The sequence below is a fragment of the Ciconia boyciana genome, chromosome 18 (assembly GCF_034638445.1).
Source record: "Ciconia boyciana chromosome 18, ASM3463844v1, whole genome shotgun sequence".
In the NCBI taxonomy this organism is placed as follows: Eukaryota; Metazoa; Chordata; class Aves; order Ciconiiformes; family Ciconiidae; genus Ciconia; species Ciconia boyciana.
In genome coordinates, this window is record NC_132951.1 from 2,751,206 (window position 1) to 2,775,961 (window position 24,756).

Sequence of the window (24,756 nt, forward strand, 5' to 3'; positions counted from 1 at the left end):
GTCAATGGAAACATGATTTTGGGCTACCTATTTTACAAGAGATGAAGGAACTAAAAAAAGATAAAGAAGGAACTAAAAAAAAAATTGACCACAGAGACATTTCTACAGACACCACAAAACTGAAATGGTAAGCTATGAAAGAAGAACCTAGCAACTCAAAATACAAGTAAAGACCAATTAGTCATTTCAGACCAATCCAGTGTTACGTGATCAGCTCTCACAGAATTATATTTCAAAATAGTTCCTGAAAAATCCCATGCTTCTTCTTTCTGTATTTGCCTACATAAACTTGAACAAAGCCAAAAACCAAAGTTGGGGTTCAGAGGAAGAAAGACAGACAAACCAAGGCTGAACAAACATGCTGTACTTTAGCTACCTTTTTATTGCCTGTGTTTGTGATGTGATGGTTTAAATGCTGACAATCTGGTCATTGTTGCTGCTGGGTAACAGATTTTCCTAACTGTTGCTAATTACGGCTTCCATGTCACCCTGTAAGTGCCAGCAGTGGTTGTTTTCTGTAGCTGCACTTCATGGATCATTTCTATTATAATAAGGCTTTTACTGCACTGTATTAAGTAATATTTCCTGTACGATAAGCAAGCTTGTGTTGGTGATAGCAGTATTGAGTACCTGTGCTATGACTTCACAGCAGCTGTTGTGACTGCAAATAAGGAACTAGCGACCAATTGTTTGACATTTGCTTTTATTCTAACTTGCGGAGCTTGTCTGCCACGCACGTTCCCTAGTTTTTCCATGCATACAGAACAGCGGGAGGCCGACTCCTCTGTGCTTTCAAATGTATTTTCCTACACGGTTTTCTGCATTTCTGTGTTGTTGTCACCTCTTAATATTTTCAGATGCTGATGAGTGCGTGAAAATTTCTGGGTTGCAACAGAAAGACAAATGCTCACTAGTTTAATGGAGCCTCGCCGTTACGTCTGTGCATGTGCACTTTGAGCTGTGAAAGAATTGTAGGTCTATAGATCCGCAAAGTAACTGAGTAAATTAACCACCTCACAGGGGCGTTAAAAGGCCTTCATCGTGAAGTTTCTCAAGCTTCTTGTGTGAACAGTGTTACAGATGATTGTGATGCTGTTCTTTGGTTTTTTTTGCTGTTTTCTTTGTGAAAATCTATTTTAACAAGGAAACTAAACTTGACTGAGAGGCAATGATTTGTTTAAAGCAACAGCCCCACCAAAGAGGGACCATAGCCATGGTTTGAACAGGGAGTTAGGAGTCAGAATGCCTGGCTCCTATTTCTGTCTTTTTGGTGTATTTGTGTCCTAGGGCAAGGCCCTCAATCACACTGATCTTCAGTTTTGTATTTGTAGCTTGGGGATTAGAACACGTCCCTTCATAGGAATGTTGTGAGGATTATGTTTTGTTTTGTTTTGAAAGCACTTACTTGGAGTTATATAATATTAAAACCTATTACTGGCAAAACTATTAATTATAGTGTAATAGGTAGATCCAGTACATTTTATTGTATCAAAGGTAGAGAATTTTGAAAATATAAGAAGTAACATTATGTTTTCAGAGAGTGTCTGGAACAATACTAGGAAAGGAACCTATTGTAGGATTAAAATAATACAGTGTTGACATTTTTTACCAGTTCAGACATGAAATGCAGAAGAGACTTGCAAAAGTAAATTGGTTGTTTAGAGTATTTTAAAGCAGCTTGTTGCGAAGGGGTCACTTCTCTTAGGAACAGCTATAAAGCAGATATTAGTCCCCTTCTGCTCTGAAAGCTTATAACACACTTTCTTCATTTTTCATTGTCCATTGGTCCTTGGGCTGAGCTATGTTAAAAAGGAGTTAAAAAGGCCTGAAGAAAGCTATGTTAAAAAGGCCTGAAAGCTATGAAGAAAGCTATGTTAAAAAGGCCTGAAGAAAGGTGTGGTGACTCTTCTCCAGTCTTGGTGTGCTAAGCAAGCTGTGTGATACACCTCCGGTCTGCATTTCCTGGTGCCAGGAATCGAGAGAGCTGTATTTTGCCCCCGGTGACTTTGGGGGTAGCAGGATCATGCTGAGGTCGCTGACAGCAGACTTTGGCAAGGATTGAATAGATCGGGTGAGGACCAAAACTTCCCAGCCTGGAGGTGTCTCTGTCCAAGTGGAGTGGTTAAAGCAAGCCTTCTTACTGCTGTCCTCTGTAAAAAGAAAGTGTTTTGGATAAAAAATGACTGTAACTTTCTGTACCATTCAATTCCACGTTCTTCATGAATGCTGACATGTAATTTAATCATTATTTAAAAAGTATTTTACAAAGATGCATTCTAAAACAAGGAAGCAGATATTATAGATCATTGTATGTAATTTATTTGAAAAGAACAGAATCCTCAAACCTTCTATCAACTGTATTAACTCTGAGTCTTTACTTTTCCTGGGGTTTGTGGTAAAAAAATAAATCCAAGAGCAATGCTCATGTGACCAGAAAATTTGGATGCTCTTCTTTCTTGACAGAGACTTCAGAAAGAGACACGTAGAAGAGGCTTTTCAAGAGCAGGCTGTATTGACCTAGCAGAAATCCACAAAGAAGGGTGGGACGATAGGCAGTATTCCATCTCTAGCAATTTGGTATTGTTACCAATTTAGTGGGTTTTAATTACTGTTGTTAGGTTCTGTCCAGATGTTCAGAATGAATAGGCTGAAGTCAGCCTTTTCTCAATAACTGTTGTTGAAAAACTGCTGCAGGCTTTCAAGCACTCACAAGAATAAAAGAATCAAAGAAGAAATATAGATGCCATTACCCAATCTTCTGTCTTGCACACAATCTTTTGTGTACTTTAAACTTTATAGGAATATTTGATAAAAAGCATACAAAATTATTCCAAACCAGAACCTTTAAAGCAAATCTGTATTGCCTTTTACCTCATCTGACAAATGAAGACAGTTTTATACAAAATACCTTTGGGAGTAGATCACAGAAATATGAGTCTCAGATTAACCCATCTTACTCACAGTTAGGTAACAGCTTCTAATTTTCTTTGTTGCAGATAAGAAATAACAGTAATTATAATCCAAAACTGCTTTTCGTTTCTGTTCAGGATTAAAATATGTTCTCCACAACCATTAAAGTGATTTTGAGAATTGTTGAGTAATCCTGAAGGTGTATCTGTGGCCACTGGAGCGGAGAAGTGCTTGTCGTGTTAGTGTCACTGAAGAGGTGCAATGTTCTGCTTCTGTACTGGGGAAGCAGTTCTGAAGGGGGTGGTGGGGTTACTACACCCTGTAGGGCAGCCAGCCGCAGTATGTATGCCTGCAGAGTGAAAGGGCCGGGACTGCTTGGAATTTTCACTGGAAAAGAAGATGCCACTCACGTCGGCTATTTACGCCCTTCGCAGGCTGTGCGGTCTGTCGTCCCTTCCAGGGCGTCACAGGTAACAGTGATGGTTACCTGTCATGAGTTCCATCTTGTAAAAGCAGGAAAGCTCATACCGTTTGACTAACTCTGCCAAGACTGAACCATAAATAGAAAAGTTGTCAGTAGATTTTTGTGTGATATTTTAACAATTTTGGATTTTAAAACCCATTAAGCAAATGTTATAGTGGCTGTGTTAATAGAATAATATTTGTGGAAATGCCAAGTGCTTAAGGGAACTGAAAATTTTTTTAAAGACAGTAAACCAGACTGTAAGTGGGTCAAAATAGTCAGATCATTTTCCGTTTAAAGACTCCCTCTTGTGGAAATCATTCTTGCTGACTTGTTTTGACCTATTTTTCTAGTAAAAGTCACTCCATATAAGGTATTGCAAAACTTGAAAACAGTTATGTTGCTTAAAAGTTAGGACCCTGACAATAACTGACAGTAGTCGTACAAGTGTAGTAGATTGCTAGCAGATTTTATATCTTTCTACCGAGTCCTTGCTTTTTATTACTCAGAGATTGATTGATTGATTTATTATGTAGATGTGAAAAAAATAAAATAGTTGGTTTTTATCTGTGTTTTTCACCCTGTGTAAGAGGCTTCTGCCCCAATGACATGGAGTCCAGCATCCGGTGCCTCCCTGGTAGGGGTTGAGTAATAATTAGGGGGGTGGGTGACTCATGGAAAGCAGTCACTGCAGAAGGCAGAGGATTCCCTGGCCATTGCTACGCTAGGGCAATGGAATTAGTAATGTCATAGTAATGGGGATGGAAGATGCCCATTCTGGAAAGAGATTTCCATAGGAATGTTAATATAGGTGGCATGCTGCCTTATGGGAAGGGGCAATTTGAATCTTGGACACTGATATACAACAGAATTCGATGCTTTCCATAATGTGTGGGACTGAAATAAAAACCTTATTGTCCTCTAGCAATGTGTTAGGAAAGGAAATTACATTATTTAGACCCAATGTCTAATACGTATTTGGGCAGGAAGAACCATTAGCTCTTTTCAATTACACTTAAGCCCTAATTAACTAATTCTAAAATAAGTAGAATCCCTCCACTTGCTTTAATTGAAGCTCTTTGCTTTTGTGGCACTAAAGCTGACGAAGCGTCCTGTTGGTTGTCAAAAGCATAAATCATTCACTGGAAACACGCTGTGTGGCCGCCCTCTAGCAGCTCTTGCAGTAATTTCTCTTTAAATAGAGATGTAACTACCTTTAACAGGTTTGTAGGTCCTAAAGCTTTCCAAGAACCAATCTCAGTTTAACCAAGTTTCGGTTAAACACAATGTAAAACTGAAAATCTGAATATTAATCTAGAATACTTCTTAATACGTTCTTAATTTTGAACATCTGAACTCATTAAATGTTTCTATAATTTCTGTGTTCATGTAATGAAAGTTTGTATGTTGAGCTGGGAATCTGGGTAAATTTATTGAATTGGAGATACATAGAATCCTTCATAATGTCACTTCTATTACATTTTTTTTCATCTCCTGAACCACTTAATTTTTTTTTTTAATTCCATGAGCTGAGATTTGTGCAGCATCTTGCATTTTTAGGTCTTTAAACACTGCCACAAGTGTTTAAAAACCTATTTCAAAAAATCAGAGCCAAAATTAACAAACTGGTTAGAGCGTTTCACAGGACATTGTAAAAGAAACAAGATATAATATTAATTTTACTGGAAACTGGAAACAGAAAAAGTGCTCTCTACAGTTCCTTAGAGATTTTGGATATTGGACTATGCGGGAGCATAAATGTCCTGTGTACCTGTACCTTGCCAGGCTACTCCTGTTTGTGTCTTCCCCAGAACAAATAACGGTGCCTCAGAAATAATGAGAGATTTTGTTCTTCAAACAAGACTGGCTTTGTAGGGATTCTGAGGCAGGGCAGGAATCACGGACGTAATCTTTCTAGACAGCGTATGAAGTATCTTGGAGTCTTTGTCTTTATTAACGCTCTTGGTTCTAGAGATTATCGAAAAACAGACATTGGAAGATAATTGTAACAATTCGGAGGCAGCTGCAGTGGTGACTTACGAAGCGGGAACATCGAGGGCCAAGGGGCAGTACAATTTTCTGGCGGGCTGGGGCTTCCGGGCGGATCACTTCTCTTTTCCACCATGAAAAGCTGGGAAAGCCGAGATTTTCTTCACTTGCTAACGCGTTCACTCGCGTGCGTCCCCCGCCCCCGGCCTCAGCCGGGAAGCGCCCCGCGCTGCGGGCCGAGGCGCCTTCCCGGGGCCGCCCTGAGGGAGCGGCCGCCCGGGCTCCGGGCACCCGCGGAGGAGGCGCCGCCTGAGGGACCGCGCGCGCGCCCACCCCGCCGCTTTCCCGCCCACCCCTCGGCGCGCGCCCAGGCACGGGGAGCGGGAACGCGTGGCCGCCTCGCGCGCTTGCTTGCTTGCTTGCTTGCTTGCTTGCTTCCTTCCTTTCCTTCCCTTCCCGGCCCGGCCCGGCCCCGCCCCGCCCCGCCCCGCCCCGCCCCGCACGCCGGCAGGGAGGCGGGGCGACTCTGGCGCGCGGCCTCCACGATTGGTTCCGGCGCAGCCTCTCGCGCCCACCTTTGTGCAGCCCCGGCGCCCGTCGAGAGTGGGAGGGGAAACCCCGTGTGAGGGGCGCCGCCATCTTGGATAAGGGGGGGGTGATGGGGGCGCAGTGGAGCCAGCGGAGCCGAGCCTGAGGGAGCCCCGGAGAGAGGCGGAGACCCGGCCTGGCCGTTGCCCAGCCTGAAGCGGAACGCTGCAGTGCCCGCAGGGGGGACCGGGCTGCCGCCGACAGAGCCACGCTGCACAGCCACCCGCTCCCCGAGCCCAGGTACGGAGGAGCTGGGGAGGGGCGCCGCTCCGCCCGGCCGGGCCTGGAGCACTAGGCCCCGCGCCGGTGCCCGGCCGCCGGCGGGCAACACTCGGGCGGGCGCGCCGCCCTCTCGCCGGCAGGCTGGGGCAGACTCTCGGCCGCCACCCGACCCGGGTGGCGGCACTTCCTCCTGCTGCTGCACGAAGCCGGGGCCTAGTGGGGGCCGCGCTCCCCGTCAGCGTGCCGCTGCCCACCTCTGCGGGCGGTGCGGGCTGGTTCCCGGCCTCGGCGGGTCTGGCCGCCGTCGCTCCCGGCGGCAGGCGGAAAGGGGAGGGGGCCGCTAGTCCGTCTGGGGCCGAGGAGGGTGAGGCTGGCTGGGCAGGAGCTAGGCCGCTGCTGCACTGTTTATCGCCACCGCCTCCCATCCCTCCTCTGCACTGCACACTCCCCGTGTAACACGCCACCATCAAGTACTCGTACACATGCGGTATGTATATGTCTGTCCCCTACTAATGGTTGCGGTTGCACGTAGGATGTTTACTGCATGTATATATTATGCCGTGTACGTGGCCGATGTGTGGTGTTATCTGTACTTCTCATTCTTACGTTGACCCGTGCTGTCATGAGCTTCGACAAAAAAACAACTTTCATGAGGGCTGAGAGGAATGCCACTTCCTATTCCAGAAAGCAATGAAAGTGTTCTAGACTTGTTCTCTGGGTTTTTTTTGTCAATACTTATTTGGGCTGAACAGAAGAATGAAGTTCTGTTCTTTCACCTAGTTGTCTGTCACCTGCTTGCAGTATGCTCTTAAGGTTTCTATAACATCTGTGGATAGCTTGGTCTTGAATTAAAATTGTACCGAATTATTGTTGTAGTAAAGCCAGGAAAAGGTGTCTGTCTGCATTGAGGTCTCTCTGGCAACGGCTCTATTGCTCTGGAGGCTATTTAATGTGGACTTTGCTTTCTAGGCTTCTGAAACAGAGTGGTTCTATGTTGTTGTGTGACATTTTTTCACAGAGATGAAAGTACCCTTTTGAACAAGACTTACTCAAGTTGTCTATATCCTAAATAATTTCAAACCCCCAGTCAGAAGTCTGACTCTTCCAGTAGCCAGATATTATTGTATGGAATGCATTGGTTTTGGGATTGGTTTCTATCATGGTTTGGATTGAGGGCCTTTTGTGCTTGGACATTGCTCAGGAATGGGAAGAATACCTCACCCCTGGGGGACTTAATAACTAAATATCACACAGTTTAATACAGATGAAAAAGGAATTTGCTAGCTTCCTGTAGGGATTTGAAAATGTCATAAATCTGAGTGGAAGAAAGAAGCTCCTATTTTCTTCTTCCATTTTATGAATAACAAAAAAACCAAGCAACTGTGAAGGACAGCAGTTTGAAACAAACCTGTTATACTGGAGATACTAGGATTTAAAATGTAAATAGATCTTTTAAAATTACTTGCTTACTCCTCTGCATCTAATGGGACCTGCTTATGATTGTTTCTCATTTTGCTGTATCTTTCTACAACAAAGGAGGTAGACCTCACTTAATTTTGTTCTAAAATGTGTTTATGACTTCTTGTGTTTTCCAAGGCGATGACTCCAGACAGTTGCACATTGTTCTGATTTGTTAGACTGACAACAAAACTCTTCTGGTTTCTGTATATACTGTCCCTAAACTTACCTGATAGCTCTGGAACTTGTTTCTCCTGCTATGAGTGCCAACGTGTTCTATGGGTTAGGCTCTTTTATAGGAAGAGGACAATAGGATAAATGAGGATATACAAATGGATAAACAACTATGGCTGAGAGAATGGACATTGGCGAAAGTGCTCTTACTGATGAGGACAGGTATGCAATACTTAATTTAGCTATGGTGCTAGGGTGTGGTTAGTAAGAAATGAGGTGTGTGCAGCTAAATGCAGGAGGTTTAGGAAACAAAATGGAGGAACTTGATGGAGCAGGATGTGAAACCATTGAAAGGATAACTAACACAATATGTGTATGACTGGATAGCTGTTGAGGAAAATCAAAAAGTGAAGATAGTATGATACATAGCCTTGATTTAAAAATAAATAAAGTCAAAGTTTTCATACAGGAAGAGAAGTGAAGGCCTGTGAAGTCTTTAGAAATACTTACTAGGCCTCAGGCTGAGTTAAGGTGTTTTACATGATTAAAGAATATAGCAAATGCATTTCTTCAAGAACAGCTTGAAACAGGGCTCTGCACAGCTGCAAGCTTCTTAGTCTGAGCCCAGTAGCATGCTGGCCTCGTGTGCGTTCCGAGAAAGAATAACTGGACATGGAAATAATAAGGAAATGCAAAGTGATCTTAAACAGCAGGTCATAAGAAGCTTGCTGGGTTGCTGTCTGATCAGGGATCAGTTCAGCCAAATTTACTGTCTTGTGCTAATTGGATGCTTTAATGAAATCCAAATGGGGAGAGCTAGAGAGGATGACTCTAGAAGAGCTGAAGAATGAGTGAGGAACTGGCCAGCCACAAGTAATGTTGTCAGGTAGATGTGAGAGAGAAAGTACTGGGCTGCTGGCAGGCTGCTAATGAGACTTCTCTGGGATCAGTCTTGGAAGAGGGCTTTTTAAAGACAAGCGTGCAAAAATAAATAAATAAACAGACCAGGGAGACTGTGGAGCCATCATCTTAAAGAGGGCAAAGATGTTTATGTTTAGGAAGACCTAAATGTCCTTGGTGTGTGGAAGTAATAGAACCACAATGAAATTTAATTCTGATAGACCTCATAGCTTGCTATGGACAACAGACTTAAGGGAATTCACCGCTTGGGTGTATTAATTGGTAACAAAACTGTTACTACCTTCCAGTATGGTGTGATTTTACAGAAGACCACAATTGAAGCAATTACAGACTGTATTTCTAGCAGCCTTCTAAAGTAAGGTACCAGTTAGACTGTGTTGTTTTGTGTGCTTGACAAAAGTCTTCATCAGGGGAAGAGTGCAATTATGAATTGAAACAATTCTACCTCTCCCCAGTTCTTCCCTCCCCCTTATTGATCTCTTCTCAGTGTTCACTGTTAATTAACATCTAAGTAAATATGCAGAAAGAGAAGGAAGATTGTGCCCTGGGAAAGAGTATGACTACCTATTCATTTTGTGTAGAGATTTGGAAGCTGTTCTAAATAATGGTTATTATTGGTTGCATACAGTTCCCCTTGTATGCAACTAATATTGTCTTCCAAATAAAAAACTTAACAGCTCTTTAAAAGTTGTTTCAGTTTATGAAAGGAACGATATGATGGCCTTACCTTTTATAGAAGGGAACTGGACTTCAACTGTGAGATCCCTTCCTGTTGCATATCCTTGAGGAATGACGGAAAGAACACCTGGATGGCCAGACGAAATACAAAGTGCCTGTTGCCTCAGACTAACTAAACAGTGGTCCTCTGGCTGCAGAGTGGTATGTTTTTAAGGGGAACCTGTAATAATTAGACAGTCCTGAGTTTGAAGCTGATAGCGGTTTTCAGAGGTATCATCTCTGTGTGGATTGGACAGCTGATGGTATTAACCACATGCGGTGTCTAATAAAACCTGTGCATACAGGTTCTAGTCTTTTCTCGTAACATACCTGGTTCTTGCTGAGCATAAAGCTATGAAATTTCTCTATGCAAGTGATATCCAGTGAAGAGTTCAAATTGACTATGTCCTTGAGTTGAGCTAGAAGGAACTGCATGAGTCTTGGAAAAGCTGGTATGGATATAATATTTACAGTTATGTTACTCTGATAAAGAATGTTACAGCAATGCGCCTAGAACAACCTTATCTCAGTTTGTACAGATGTATGCTGATACTTGAAATAAGGCTTCAGTGAGATGACAAAATACCTGTGTAGTGCTTGTTGATTAGAGGAGGAAATGTAGGTGTCACTAGTATCTCATTAAGGTCATCTTTAACTTTTTATTTATAAAAAGAAGCCTCTAAGGGAGAAGTTCGTATATGGAAAATGGATTATGGTGACACTGTTCACTGTAAAATTTCTAGTCCTAACTGTAGTACAGTAATTAATTGTACAGGCTTTGAAACTAGCAGCAATCTGTGTATAGTGAAGCATGATCCTCTGGCTAGTTGCCATTCTGAAATAATGCTCTAAGCTCTGGGAAGTGTTACCTCTGAAAAGGGAGCTAAAACTTGTTCTAAGTTGGCAGGCTTTCCCGGAAGAAAGATGGTGGGTAGACCAAGGTTCCGGGCTAAGCTTCTTTTACTTTCTGTTAACAGTAAATTCATGGTTGGTGAACGTTGATGTCATATTGTATAATGTCAGCAGTGGCTGAAGGCAAGTTGCATATACTTATGTGCAGCTTTCTCAGTCCTGTGGTTCTTGCTCCCCTGCTCTCCCAAGAGGAAAACCTGAAACTCCCATGTTGGGATTAAGATTCAAGTGTCTGGAAGAGGGCTGTGAAGCAAAGGTAGAACTCCAGTTTCTGCAGGTGGCTGATGCTATCAATGTATATTAACCCCTTGCATTAACATGTAGCTAATATTTTCTGTGTTTACTGAATCCTGTTGTGCACTTTTCTTGTCTAGACTTCCTTCTTTCATCTGTAGTAAATGCTGAGATTGTAAGTTTTCTAAGGCTGAATTCTCGCCATGGTTTCCGTGTTTAGTTTGTTGCATTTATTTTTCCCCTTCAGCACAGAGTCCTTCTGGAATATCGGTTTTATTCCAAGATCTGAGTACAGTTTGGATTCCTGCCTATCCTTATTGAAGTTTGAGTGTTTAAAAGCTTGTTATTTGGTTCTTCTTTTTTTTTTTAAAAGAAGTAATCTCTTCTGCAGAAGAGATTCCTGACCTTTAGTAATAATTTGGAGTATTTCAGAATAACGTGACCCTTGGAATAAATGTAATACCAAAGTGTTGCGCCTTTTTTTTTCCAGTTTAACTCCAGAAATTGTGTTTAAACTTAAAATCTGTGTTTCTGCAAGCTTTCAGTGCGTATGTCTATCAGACACAATAGCTTCTCCAGCAACTCCCCAGGACTTGAGAGAAGGTCTAGACATGTTGTATGAGTGAATTTATCTATTGGTATTGCTATTAATAATATTTTTCTTTAAGCTGTGGAGAGTGTGTGACTGCACACAGTGGGGTGTGGTATCTCTCACCTCATTAGGGGCCTAATGTCATTGTAAGAGTGAGGGTGAAGTTTTAACAATGAGGCGTGGCTTGAAGTTAGTCCTCCCTTCCCACCCGTTTCTTAGCAGACTTTATTGCCAAGCGCAGAATTTGGGTGTTGTAGTAGTCACTTTCTAGCCCAAATGGGATCCAGTACAGACCACTAGTAGCAAGGCTTGTCGAAGCCTTAGGCTGCAAGCTGTGAACTTTCACCCAGATTCACCGACCGTACACTGAACTTTTACTTAGCCACATGAAGGAAAGCCGCCAAAACCAGTGCAAACCAGAAAGGTAAGGAAGCTTCAACCTTAGCAGAAGCTACAACCTTAGAGATAAGAGAAGAAACGGCCCGCCTAGAGGCAATGAAAGGGCCCAGTGAAGAATGGGAAGACCGCAGACCCCCCAATATTACGATTGGTCCAAACCATCTCATGAGGAGAGGGAAACTTAGCTTGTAAGGGTATAATTGCCCAGGGATTTCTTTGTTGGGAGTCCCTCTCTGGAGGCACCCAGCTCGAGCTGTTTTCACCGCTGTACCACTCCAGAAATTCGTCTGGCATATCGTATCAGAGACTCTGCTTTGGGAAACCTCGGGTTGAGCCAGAGGGGAGAGGAAGCGCCCGAGGAGTAAGCGTTTGTGCAAGCGAGGAGTCGAAAAGGGGCACCCGTCGGCTCAACAGAGCTGCCCTCTGCAAAGGGACTCGGGGCCTAGCAGTTAAAATTTTGGGTGGTGTGTGTGCGACTCCCTGAATGGTGTGTGAATGCTTGGGCAGCGGCTTCTCCTTTAACATGGTTTTCTCACTTTCACTTTGAAATGGAAACTGATTTTTATGCATATGTTGCAAAGCAGTGACAGTTTCTTTTAGATTGAAATAGCATAGACTTCTTTACTTAAAGAGTGTAATGAAAATTGACATATCTTAGCAAGCAAAAACAGTCTGTCAAATAAACAGAGATGTTTATTTAGCAGTAAAGATTGTAGTTAAGAGACTCATTTCAAATTCAGTTTGTGATATAGCCTGCACAGAGTTCCCAGTTTGTCCATTCTTTAAAAAAAAAGTTTTCCTCACCTTCCAGTGATGCTGCTTACAAGCTTGGATAGTAAGATGTGTTCCCCTCACTTGTTATATACAGGACTATTGTAAAGTCATGTGCTCAGAAACGTGTAACTTCTTTTGAGTATTTCTGAGTACTTGGCATTCCTTAGCCAGCTAGTATTGTGAAGGAAGAGAGGGTCACCTAGGTCTCTGCAGGACAGATTTCATAGCCACATGAGTGGTTCCCTATCTGGGAGTTTACAATGCTGAATATACACTGTTTTTTAAAAAAAAAAAAAAATAAGTTACTAGATACTACCATCCTCAGAACGCACCATAGATCTTTCAAACTAGATGCATATTAGTGCTCTCAGTGTCTTTGCCTTTCTCTGTTGTGGCTGTAGCACCCACCTGCTTTCTGTGGAAAATAGTACAGTTCATGTGATTCTCCGAAGTACTTGCACATATAAACTGGCCTTTTCAAGCTTTTTTTAGTACTTCCACTTACATACCCCGTAATCCTGCAGTTTAACCTTGTCTGCTATCAAACTGAATTGAGCCATGGATATAGTCCTCCTAGCTTTACTTAGAAAGGAAGTGGCAAGCTAAGTATCCTGTAAGAACAAGTGGATCGGATTGGAAGATGCTCAGTTTGAATGTTACTGCTATTGGGACATCCTGGAGAAGAGGAAGAACATAATGTGTGAAGATGTGTTCAGAAAATTTGAAGTATTGGATGTTTCCACAATGACACATTAATTTTGAACTCTATATGGAGCAGTTACTTGTCTTTATTTGCTGATGTTGAAAATAATCTGTGCGCGTATTGAAGCTGATACTATAACTCTGGAATCTTCCACTTCCAGGAAATAAGGCAGTAATGTTGTTGGCTTGTTTGGTAAAGGGCAGTGCATTTTTCAGTCGTGGATGTGAATTCTTGCCCAGTACAGCGTTAAGAAGTAGTCTGTCCACGGAGCGGTTATTTGCCAGAGACTGAGGAGGACAAAGGTGGTGTGGGATGGCTGCGTGAGATTTCCCTCTACTATGGCAGAAGAGTTTCCTCTAAAATTTCCTTGATTGAAATTACTGTTCTTGGAACCTGTGCAGCGCTTGGTGTGGAATTCTATCTTGCCAACACATACAAGAATTACTGTCCAAAATTGTCTTTTGTTTACTATCTTGGATTAAACTTGGTTTAATAGAACTGTGTGTGTGTGTGTATATATATATATAGGACGTAGCATAGATGCTTTGCATACTGCTTGGGATAGAAGGACTTGAGAGTTTCCATATCACAAGCCAAGCATGAAGGAAAGGCAAGGTGCAGATCAGCGCCTGGCACACAGTAAACCCTTCTTAACTGCCTGTTGGAGTTGTTCCCCGTCCAAGGTCTAGATAAGAGCGTTTGCTTTAAAACTCCGCTGTGTGAAGCGGTGGCTGTTGGCTGTGTACTGTGAATGAGATTTGTTGACAGTCACCTTCTTTCTTATGACTACAGTTCACTGTTATGGGTTAACTGTGGTTGAGGAAACAATAATTTGCTTTTGGAAAGGTTACAGGCTTGTAAGTTTTCCTGCATTTTTTATTTCTTTACAGTACTGGTTTAGTTTGTCATATGGATGACACATGACTGAATGAAAATCTTTCTAGGCTAAAGCGATGTTCTTTATAAAAAATACCATGTTTTTCTAATGGCTGGCTATCTGCCGTGCAGGAGCGGGAAAGGAAATGGTGAATTCCTAGTAGAAATTTTCCACTTGCTTAACTGATCACACTATATCTAGTTTAACTTAAAATCTGGGACAGGTTTTAAAAGCAGGCATTTTGCATCATTTATGTTAACTGGCAATATCTGGGCTGTATAGACTTGTAATCCTGGTTAACTGACGTGTTAGTAAGTCAGCTATTACCTCTTGCAGGTTTACACAGCTGAAGCCAGTTCTAATTCCTCCTACATCTAGGAAAGCATAGGAAAACTCTGGAATATTGGAAGTACTTACCCCAATCTAATTTTGACTGTCACTTAAATCCACTATAGACCATAGATTAGTGAGTAGATCTTACCAGATCAGTGAGGTATATTTAAGAAAATGAAAAAAAAAAAAAAAAAGAAACTGCTAAACCTTGCTGTAATACTACTATGCTGACAAAGCCACAGAGATGTTAACTAACTTCCTGAACATCTGATTTGTGGCTTGTACCGCTTTTCTAACATGGGCATGTAGCAAGCAGTCCTGACCCCAGTTATGGCTACTACAGCATTCTTGTGCTGTCTTTTTAAGTAATTCTTAGCTGTTTGATGCAAGCTGCACTGTTTCTTTTGTTCCTGTTGCAAGTCTCAAAAGTGTGAGGTAATAGTTCCAAATTGCTGGTTTTGTTAAACCTCTTCAGATTTTTCTCTTGGAGTCAGATTTTATTTTCAGTTCATGTATCGGCTATTTGGCTAGCGAGTGCTGGTCCACTCTGACTCTGTACAAAGCAAGAAGCTACTGGAGCTTTTCAACAGCTTAAGTCTTTCTGTATAAAATTGAATGAGTATCAATACTATGCAGAGCATGTTTGTACTTAGAGGCCTTACTGACAGGGGTTCAGAGCAAATGATATGGGAGTTTTGCTGAATGTCTCTGGCACTAATTCAGTGACTGTGGGGAAGTACACAGAAACTTGAACTGTGGATGAAAGGATAGGTGGGGGGAGAGGAAGGGGGTTTTGTTTCCTTCTATGAAGTAAATTGCATGAATTGGGTTGAGTTTGGTGAACAAGTAGCAGTTCTGATGTGTTCTGTTTTTTGTTTTAGTGCCACAATGGCAACTGCACCTTACAACTATTCCTACATCTTTAAGTACATCATTATTGGTAAGTATCACTGGGCACATACCTGTTTATGTCAATGTGTATATGCATGACAGCCTACCTGCAAACCCTGTGGCTGTACTATTGTTGACTTCTGTGCGTGCTACTTGCTGTATAATTGTGATTCTTTCAATAGTTACTTGTCCGACCTCAGTCCCTTACAGATCGCCGTGCTTGCTCTGAAGCTTTAGGAGCTGACAATATAAAGGCAAATGCCTTTGTGTGCCCCAGAATGAGAGCTGTGTGATTGTGGCAGGTGAACTGGGAGTGAGGGGAGGTACCAGTGCCTCTGAGTTCACTTTATTGCTGAGTTACTGTTAAAAATAACTCTTCTTCTTGACATATATACTTCAGTATTCTTGAACATCTTCACTGTTAGGGCCATAATGCTTAGTCTTCTGCACAGCCCTAGAAAAAAGGGCATTCTAAAAACATGTGCATGTGGTCCCTTTCTCCCTAAATCAAGTTTATATTTAGAAAAAATACTAAATCCATTAGAAATGGGAAAAACTTTAATTGCCACAACTGGGATGTTGCATTGGTTCAGGTTTGCTATAGCACTTCGACTGCCTCTGCATCATTAGTCTCAAAGGTTTTAGAATCTATGTTGAAGACAGAAGTACTAATTAGAATCCATTGCTTTAGACAGGCTTAAACCTCTGTCAAGCTATATTTTTGTATTTAAATGTTGCTTTTAGCTGCAGCATCCCTAGCTGCTTAGAGTCCGGGACTTGATTGCATTTATTACTATCCTGGAAGAACTGGTCTTGCTGTTAATTGTTTAATTCTTAATGATCTTGTGTAGATATAAGTGATCTGCAATCTTATTGTAATGGTGTGTAAGTCAGGCTGCTGTGACAGCCTCAGCCTGTGGAAAAGCTGGTTCTTAAAAGATCTTGCTATTTCTCACTATTGGCATTGTGTAAGTGGATCAGTGGAAGTGAAGCAATTTCTTGGTGTGTTCTGGTTGGTTGTCAGTATTTTTGATGTCCTTGACAGTAATTGCAAGTAAGACAGGAGCAGGACAAACACTCAAAAGGTGTATTTTATTTCAGTCTCTTACAGGTCTGCTTCTCATAACCTTGTGAAATACACTTGTAAAATCAGTAATATGGCTTGACTTCTCTTTTGAGTTTTCTGCTTCACCTTTGCTTGCAACCCTGTACCTGTTACCAAAACTATAGTGCAAAAGTTGATAAATTTAAGGACTGTAGCTAGGTATAGAACATTGCCCACTAGACCTGAGAAAGGAATGGTTGCCTGTCTCTGTACCATTTGTTATGTGGGATGAAGAAAATGTGCTTGTTGCAACAATGATGTGGTGTCAGCCTTAACTATTCTTTCTGTAACAGGGGACATGGGTGTAGGAAAGTCCTGTTTGCTTCATCAATTTACAGAAAAGAAGTGTGAGTATTTCAATTAATGATATTTATTCTAACTGGTATGCTTCATCCCTCTTTCCTGCCTTTTTGCTTCTATCATGCATGAGCTTGATGTGGTGTCTGTCTTAATCTGGATGGGTTTGAATGGTACTTGGCCAGATTTTTGTTTTGACTCCTGCAGATGTAGGAACAAAATGTTGATGTAGTAATGGCAAAACTGCTGCTTCAGTCAGTCCTACCTGTGATGAGTGGGAAGACCATGTCTGGTTTTACAGCTTTTCCAGGGGATTTTGATACAGAACAAAGTGAAATTTCTTGCCTGAAATATGCATGTTTTCAGGATTGGTGTAGCTTGAACACAAGCAGTTGGAGTTTTTTAGTGCTTTTAAGCACTTCAAAAGGAAAAAAAGGATTCTTTTTTCTTTGACTCTTTGTCTGCAGACTTTAGTACTGTCATTCTCTGTAGCTGCTGTGACTCATGACACCGGGACTGCCCTGTGTGATGGTGTTTAAAGCTTACTGCAGTCTCTCAACTGTAACGTTTTTTCATGTACGCTATCATGACTAATTAAGAATTAGCTTCAGTTCTTCTTAATGTGTGTTGCATCGGAGTTTGCAGTGGCTATTAGCTCTTACAACTTTCCATGTAGCTCACACTCAATGGATAAGTCTGTAGGTATTTATGTTAGTACAAAGTTAGTCTTTACCGTGTGCTACTCAAGATGTGGCAATAAGTGGGTTGGAGCTACAGTTTAAAATATTCCTGTGTTTTAGTAGAAATATTATTTTTTAACTGTTGCTTTTAATCAAAATCCAGTATCAGCCAATTGTTTAAATACTGCTTTGCATACGGGCAAATTCTTGATGAGGATGTGTCTTGTTCTTAGTCTGTCAGTGTTAAGCTGAAGCAGTACAACTGAACAAACTAACACGCCAAACACCTCTACTACAAGACTGTCACTAACTGTAGATAGCTTGAATAGGTGCTCATCCTTTCTGTATTTTCTTGATCTTTCTTAAAGATGAGCTGCTTATAACTAAAAGATGCCTTTTTGGTTTTGATTTGCTGTGTTGATAGCTACTTATGAAACTGGCTTTTTCCTGTGGACAGTCATGCTAGTACCCTGTCTGAAACAACTTGGATACTTGCTTTTGAAGCTGTGTTACTGACTTCTACCTGTATCTTGGTAATTCCCTAAAAGTTATCTTTTCCTACTGCACTAAAATAGTTAACTGTTTCTGCAAGGATAGACTGAGAATCAACTGACTTGATACCTTCTGATATATATGGCCAAACAGCATCAGTGTACATGCATCAGAGAAGGCAAGGAATTTTATAACTGCTCTTAAAAATAACAACAGTTGAGGAAATACTTAACTTTGTTTCTGGTTAAGTGATGCAGTTTGGGTACTGTAGCTGTAAAAATGCTTTCTTAGAGACTGAAAATCTGTTAAAGATAACTGAAAACTGGTGATAGTAATATCTTTGTAGCAAGGAGATCTTGTACTAGAAAGATCTGATCTTTGCTTTTATTTTTCATGACAGTTATGGCGGACTGTCCCCACACAATTGGTGTTGAATTTGGCACAAGAATAATTGAAGTTAGTGGCCAAAAAATTAAACTACAGATTTGGGATACAGCAGGGCAAGAGAGATTCAGGGCTGTCACACGAAGCTACTACAGAGGAGCAGCAGGAGCTCTCATGGTCTACGACATTACCAGGTAAGGTGCTGTGGACTGGTGCATCTTGTAGCGTAGCTCTGTGTGCTTGACAACCTGATTGGATACCACAGCCTTGTATGTACTGTCTTGTCTGTCTGTCCCCTTGACTTAGATTTAAAGGACTTTTGTCTCTGGACGGATGGATTTGTATCCTGTTGTGTGAAGCTTACCACACTTCTTTGTCTAAATGCTTTAAGTATTTAAAGAGCTGAAAATGAAACATAGGGAATTATGTGAGCTGCTTCTCTTGGAAGACTTCACTGCTGACAGACCTGAGGGTCTTGCCATTTCAGGCCTTGACTGCCTGTCTTGAAGTTGCTTAAAGAACTGGCTTTGTCCTTAAAATCTGCTCTTCGGTATGTGGATTTTTCTCTTCCTGGGAGGCAATGGATACTGCTGCTTACCTGGCAGGAATATTCTTAGAGTAGGCACAGGACAGACTATTACCTCTGTTGCAGTGGGCTATGTAAACGTGCTGAACGAACTCTGTATAGATGAGAGCATTGGAGAAGTCTGACTTCTGGGCCTCTTCACAGGCTAGTCCTCCAACAAAACAAGACTGCATAGAAGCTATCCTGTCTTCCTTTTATAGGTGAAAATTAAAGATGCTGCTAAAAGAATAACTAATCAGATGTGCAACACAAAATACTTTTGCTTTCACATGTCTCCCATCTTCCACTGGGGCTGTTCTTGATGTTCTTTAAGCACCTCTTTTTTTTCTGCATATATAGGTATATCTCCTGTTTGCTTAAATCTTGAGTAAAACATAAATTGTCTTATGCACTGTTTGTTACCAAAGTGCTGTTCTACCGTACGGTGTTCTGTAAGAGTATTTGACAGGAAATCCTTTAATGTGTTCTTTACGAAATGATACAAATGTTGTCCTTGTGAAGACAGCAAAGCTACCACATCCTAGAGTGTGAATTGGTCTCTTTCCACCTGTGTTGTATGAGTTGCTCTGTGGGTTTAAAGTTGTTGAAATCTTGGTCTGAGGCCAAATAACATGCTGGCTGGCTGCTTTGTCTTGAGGCTGGGGAGAAGAACAGGGATGACAGATGTTAGTGTGTTTAATGGATGCTGACTATGCTGTTGGCACTTACAGTATTTTTTAAAATACTGTATCTAAAACTGTACTCGCTTGATTCTTTGCAGAAGAAGTACGTATAATCACTTAAGCAGCTGGCTGACAGATGCAAGGAACCTCACCAATCCAAATACTGTAAGTTGGACTTTATTTGGCTTGAAAGCAAGATTGCTTGTCTCTAAGCAAGAGATGGAAGGCTTTGGCCAAAGCATCTGCAGTGGTAGCAGTGTTCTCTTAAATAAGCTGCCTGTGTTTTCCCAGCTGCTTAGCTCCGAGTTATCCTGATGTCCCCGTTTTGCAGTATACCAGTGACTCTCTTCCCTTACTGCAGCTGGAGGAAGAGCGTAGGCTCCTGTGCAGGAAACCACTGCTTTCCTGCAAAAAGTCTTGTTGTGCTACTCACCTCTCAGGAGCCTGTTTGCAGCAGTTGGAGATAAAATTGTGATTAACTCTGAACAAACCTTAACTTTTGTTACTACTTCTTCTTGCTTTGTGGTAGGAATGAGGTGAATGCTATCTCACCTTAGATGGGAATATAAATTGGATCTTCAGCAAAAGCTGACCAGGTCTTCTGGAGGGATGGGGGCAGAAGGTTCGTCTATGTCTCTTTGACCATACCACAAAACTGTTGTCTGTCAGTCTTTTTCTGAATGCCCCTAAAATACTTTAGCACCAAGCTCATGGGAAGACTCTGCTGTGATGAAAGAAAACTTAAAGATTCTGGCTGGATTAGCAGATGATTACACAAATACAAGAAGTAAAACTTCTCGAATAAAGAGTAGGACTACTGCCTTTTAGGACCTTATCTCATGAGACAGCCTAAAGCATTTGAAAGTGACAGCTGGAGATGCTGTTCCTGACTTTACGGAGGGTGCACTGCTAAAGGAGTGTTTTCCTGAAGATGCATGGGTTTTGCAGTTAAACTTTTCTGCATATTTCCTTTTTTTTTTCATCTTTTTAATAAAGAGCATGGTAGTGAAAAGGATAATAAGCTCTTTCCCAGACTAATTTTCTCTCTTCTGAACTAGGTGATAATCCTCATAGGAAATAAAGCAGATCTGGAAGCACAGAGGGATGTTACATATGAAGAAGCCAAACAATTTGCTGAAGAAAATGGTGTGTGTTTTTTCTTGAGCTGTTACATTTCCTACAAGATAGGGATGTTAAAGTGAATCCTCGGCATTGATAGCTGCAAGCTTGCGCTTCCAAAGTAATGTTAATTATATGTACAAACTTCTGCTGTGCCTCAGATAGTCTGGCTTAACTTAACTGTGCTTAGTTCTAGAAATGCAGCTTGTGTACTGATGCCTTAACTTAGTAAAAAAATACTGTTTAGTACTAAAATAGTCTTGCACTATTGATCTGAAGGTCTTGATGTGACTGAATTAGGGCTATTTGAAGTATATTATGATTGACTGTTAAACCTCTGTTTCTGAACAGGTTTATTGTTCCTTGAAGCAAGTGCAAAAACGTAAGTTACTTTTGTCTAGAACAACAATTCAAATGTGGTCTGTTTAAGAGGAATATATTGGTTATGACTACAGCCAATAGGGTTCAGGCATAGTAAGGTTTTACAAGTGAAAAAAGCAGTGGTTTTGAGTTCCCTTAGAGGGTAAGGTATGTGTAGCGGTTTCAATCATGTCAGCTTTGACCTGAAGGTGACTTGGAAATGAGACCTCTTGGTACATTTCAGGCGAAGACTTGTTGAATTCTGGTGAACTGATTTGGTTTTAGGACGTCATTTGAGTGTAGAATCTGTACATGTGGGTAAGAGTGGTTCCCAATTAGACATTCCTTCCCTCGGATGTTTTGACCTGTAAGCAAGTTCGGTAGTGAACAGCCAGTCCCTTTGGTCCCTGAGAGGAATCGCCGCACTGTACTTGTGGTTGGCTGGGGAGCCTGTTGGAACGCAAGGGACCAGACCCCCAGTGACACCAGTAAATGTGGTTCCAACTGGCGCCTGTCTTCATGGAACCTTTTAACGAAAAGGTTTTGATTAATAGTAGCTCCCCTGTCTTTCAGCCTCTTTCAAAACTGCTCTGTGCATGTGGCTCAATGCCTTAGCTTGTTTTTGCTACTCGGTGTGTATTTTTTATTCCTGGCTAGCCCTAATAGGTTTAATGGCTAGGGAGTGAATTGCCCTGTCAAGGGCTGTCCCAAGGATAGGTTATCAAACTCGGTGAGATGTCTTTAAGCACTGTAAGCTCTTCTTGCATGTAAGAGGGCAGGGTAGCAACTGCTTATACTCAGTGACCTGTCAAATCCCAGCAAGGGTCTCTCGCCAGCTGCCTCCATAACCTGCATTGCTTTGAGGTGTAACCTAAATAACGCCTGCTGCTCTCTTCATAGTGGAGAGAACGTTGAGGATGCCTTCCTGGAGGCTGCCAAGAAAATCTACCAGAACATCCAAGACGGAAGCCTGGATCTGAATGCTGCAGAATCGGGTGTACAGCACAAACCGTCAGCTCCGCAGGGGGGGCGACTAACCAGTGAACCCCAGCCCCAGAGAGAAGGCTGTGGCTGCTAGTGACCTCTGTTCCATGGCTCCATTTCTGACCCTTCACCTCTGTCTGTTGGAAGCGGTGCTTTTGACTGCTTCCCTGTCTTCTGTACATCTTATTGGGTTTAATTAAAACTCTGAGACAAGTTTAACACAGTACTAAACTGCTAAACAACTTTAGATGTAATCAGGTTATCAAAGGCAAGTAGAGTAATAAAACCTCTCCTGCATGGTAAATCTAGAAGTTTTATTTTTCCTTGATTGTCCTTGTGATAGTGTCACCGATACATAATTTAAACCGAGCACTGATGCTGGACTCATGATTTTACACTTTCGCAGGGCTTTGTCTTGTACGGTTTAATTTTATGGTTCTTTGGCCTTTCTTCCCCACCTCCAACTGTTTAGAGCTGTCCATAGTAAAGGATGAGTTTTTGCTGTGAAATGACTTCTGAGGGTAGCAAGGGGCTCTGTAACTATGTGCTTTTGTGGAAAGGATTCCCCGTGGTGTGTCCTGGGGGTAGGGGTGGGCTGGCGCAGGAGCGTGCAACTTGCACAGGGAAACAATCCATTCGTTCTTGTGCTTGTAGCTTTAAGTCATATTTTTTTGCCACTTTTATCCTTTACCTTTGTTAACAGAACGTAAATATGTATAAAATTTGAAGGAACTGAGCTAACAGTTAAATACATCCTGTGTATATGATTTTAATGAAGAAAACGATGACTGGCATTAGAACAGTATATAAGAAGATGCCCGTTTGTACAGTATGACCTATGTGTGACCACACCGCCCCATTAGTACCGAAATAGATGTGGCTGCAGCTCACCAACATAGGCTTAACTCCTTGTGTCGACAGTGGACATTGTGCTGGGGGAACTCTAATCCCGATGCAGAAACTAACACTAGTGGAATCTGTCTCTCATCTTTGCACTGTGGTATACCTACGCCATTTTATTAATCCTGTTCCGTGCAATCAGCAGTGTGCTAACCTGCTTTTCTCTTCTGTAAGCATTTTGCATTATTGGGCTTCATCACCTGCCTTGCATCGTATACGAAGGCTGGTTCTCTTGCACATCTTACGCTTTTATACCTGTAACTTTTTGAATGGTTGGAGGCTGAACTGGACAGTCAGAACAATGCGTGTGCTCTCTAGGGATTTTTTAACTACTCTTGTATTTTTTGACAGTCCTGTGTGAGGGTTTCTTTTAAGACTTGGGCTTTTTCATCAAGCTTTCAAGTACATCCCTCACGGGGCGACACAACCTGTAGTGCTTGTGTGGAGGGGAGATTTTGGGTGGAGGTTACTGAGCTGCACATGGGTTTACTGTGGGGTCAGGCTGGACTGTGTGGCTCAACATGCAGTACTGCTGTATTTCACATGAAGCTTCACTTGGAAAACATCACATATGGTTTAAAAATGGAAGGGGGATAAGTGCTTAACTGTGATCAAATGTCCGACTTCAGTCTTACTGCAGGGTTTAAAATACAAAGTAGTCTTAAAATCCCTCTCTAGACACTAAAACTAGACAATGTTCAGACTTGTAAGTAAACAGTGGTACCAGAGTATTGTACAGTCAATGTTAAATAAAAGCCAAAACTGGAATGTGCAGACAATAGGATTTGGGTAACTTGTGCGCTGTCCCTTTGTTTTGTCTGGTTAGTCCTTTTTTTAACTAATATTCTTAAGTAGATGGGTATGTTCAAGATCTACAGCTAACGCATCCTGCTTAAACGGAGGTTGCACCACAAAGGGTTTGCCCAGGGACCACGACCTGCTGCTGATGTGAAGTAAATGTTCTAATGACTACAGCTTGTTGAGGTGCAATACCTGTACTCCCGGAGTAAGTTACAGCAGGTCTTATTGTTTCTGTCACAGAAAGGATTTGTTCAGACTGCTGTACTCCTCATTTGATGTAACAATGCTATTAATCTAAATATTTGTAAATAAAGTACCTGTATCTAGATAAACTACACTGGCTTGTGTGATTTGCCTGCCTCTGGGGTGAGTGCTGAGGGGGCTCGGTCCTTGGAGCTGTTCTCACTCCAGACGTCTGAGGCTGTTTTCCACCCACTACAGCAGCTGCCTTGCAGGGCTGCCACGCGGGTGCTTCTGCTTGCCTGCCACCAGGCCTTTGCTTCTCCAGAAACGCATCCCCTTAAACTGGTGGAAGAGGAATGCGAGTGCTACCTGAGATTATGCAAGGACTCCTTGTAGTGATGGTATTTGGGTGTTAACTGCTGGTGTTTAACCTTTATGTGGACCTTAAGTGGTGGAAACTTCACAGGCTTTTCACAGGAGGAGTCTGCCAGGCTCTACTAGTGCCCAGAACTGGTCGTTAAGCTGTAACAGACCAGTGCTGAGTCCTGAGCAAATAGCCAGAGCTGGGTTGTATCACTTATTCCTAGTGAAATGTGACATGGTTGCTGGGTGACACCTGCTGAAAAGGTGTACATTAATGCTGTGGGTGAGAAAGGGCAAGCTTGAGAATGATTTTAAAGCCTGCCAGGCTGGAACAGGTAGAGAGGGTTGGGAAAGAGTCACTCCATGTCCTGCAGAACATTTCCCCTTCCAGCAGGAAAGGCGCAGAGTTATGCATGGCAGCATGTCCTGTGTCTTGTGGTACCTTGTTCCTGCTGCCTGAAGGCTTTACAAAGTGGTTTTTCCACTACTAATTGCTTGGAACTTTGTTACAGAACTGGTAACAACAGCCACATGCTTTAGAAAAGGGATCCAGCACAGTCTTGGGCAGAGTGTGGGTAGCTGAACACTTAGAACCTGTAGCCAGTACCAGTTCCAACTGCATCAATACTGATAACAGACAGGCTTCACTTTCTGCAAGGAAGAGCCACAGGGGCTGGGGATGG

General features: G+C 42.1%; 2 protein-coding genes across 2 annotated transcripts; one reads left to right on the forward strand and one right to left on the reverse strand.

The window, feature by feature from the left end:
• Positions 1 to 170: 170 nt before the first annotated feature.
• On the reverse strand, positions 171 to 6,005 carry LOC140661126 (uncharacterized). Its single transcript, XM_072882772.1, has 2 exons — positions 5,414 to 6,005; positions 171 to 2,150 (listed from the first exon to the last, which is right to left on the reverse strand). The coding sequence occupies exons 1-2, from the start codon at positions 5,999 to 6,001 to the stop codon at positions 2,022 to 2,024; spliced, it is 717 nt and encodes a 238-aa protein (XP_072738873.1). The 5' UTR covers positions 6,002 to 6,005; the 3' UTR covers positions 171 to 2,021.
• Positions 5,988 to 23,864, forward strand: RAB14 (RAB14, member RAS oncogene family). The gene is made up of 8 exons (XM_072882773.1): positions 5,988 to 6,190; positions 15,148 to 15,206; positions 16,556 to 16,609; positions 18,132 to 18,309; positions 19,462 to 19,528; positions 20,422 to 20,509; positions 20,834 to 20,864; positions 21,743 to 23,864. The coding sequence occupies exons 2-8, from the start codon at positions 15,155 to 15,157 to the stop codon at positions 21,918 to 21,920; spliced, it is 648 nt and encodes a 215-aa protein (XP_072738874.1). The 5' UTR covers positions 5,988 to 6,190; positions 15,148 to 15,154; the 3' UTR covers positions 21,921 to 23,864.
• Positions 23,865 to 24,756: the final 892 nt, after the last annotated feature.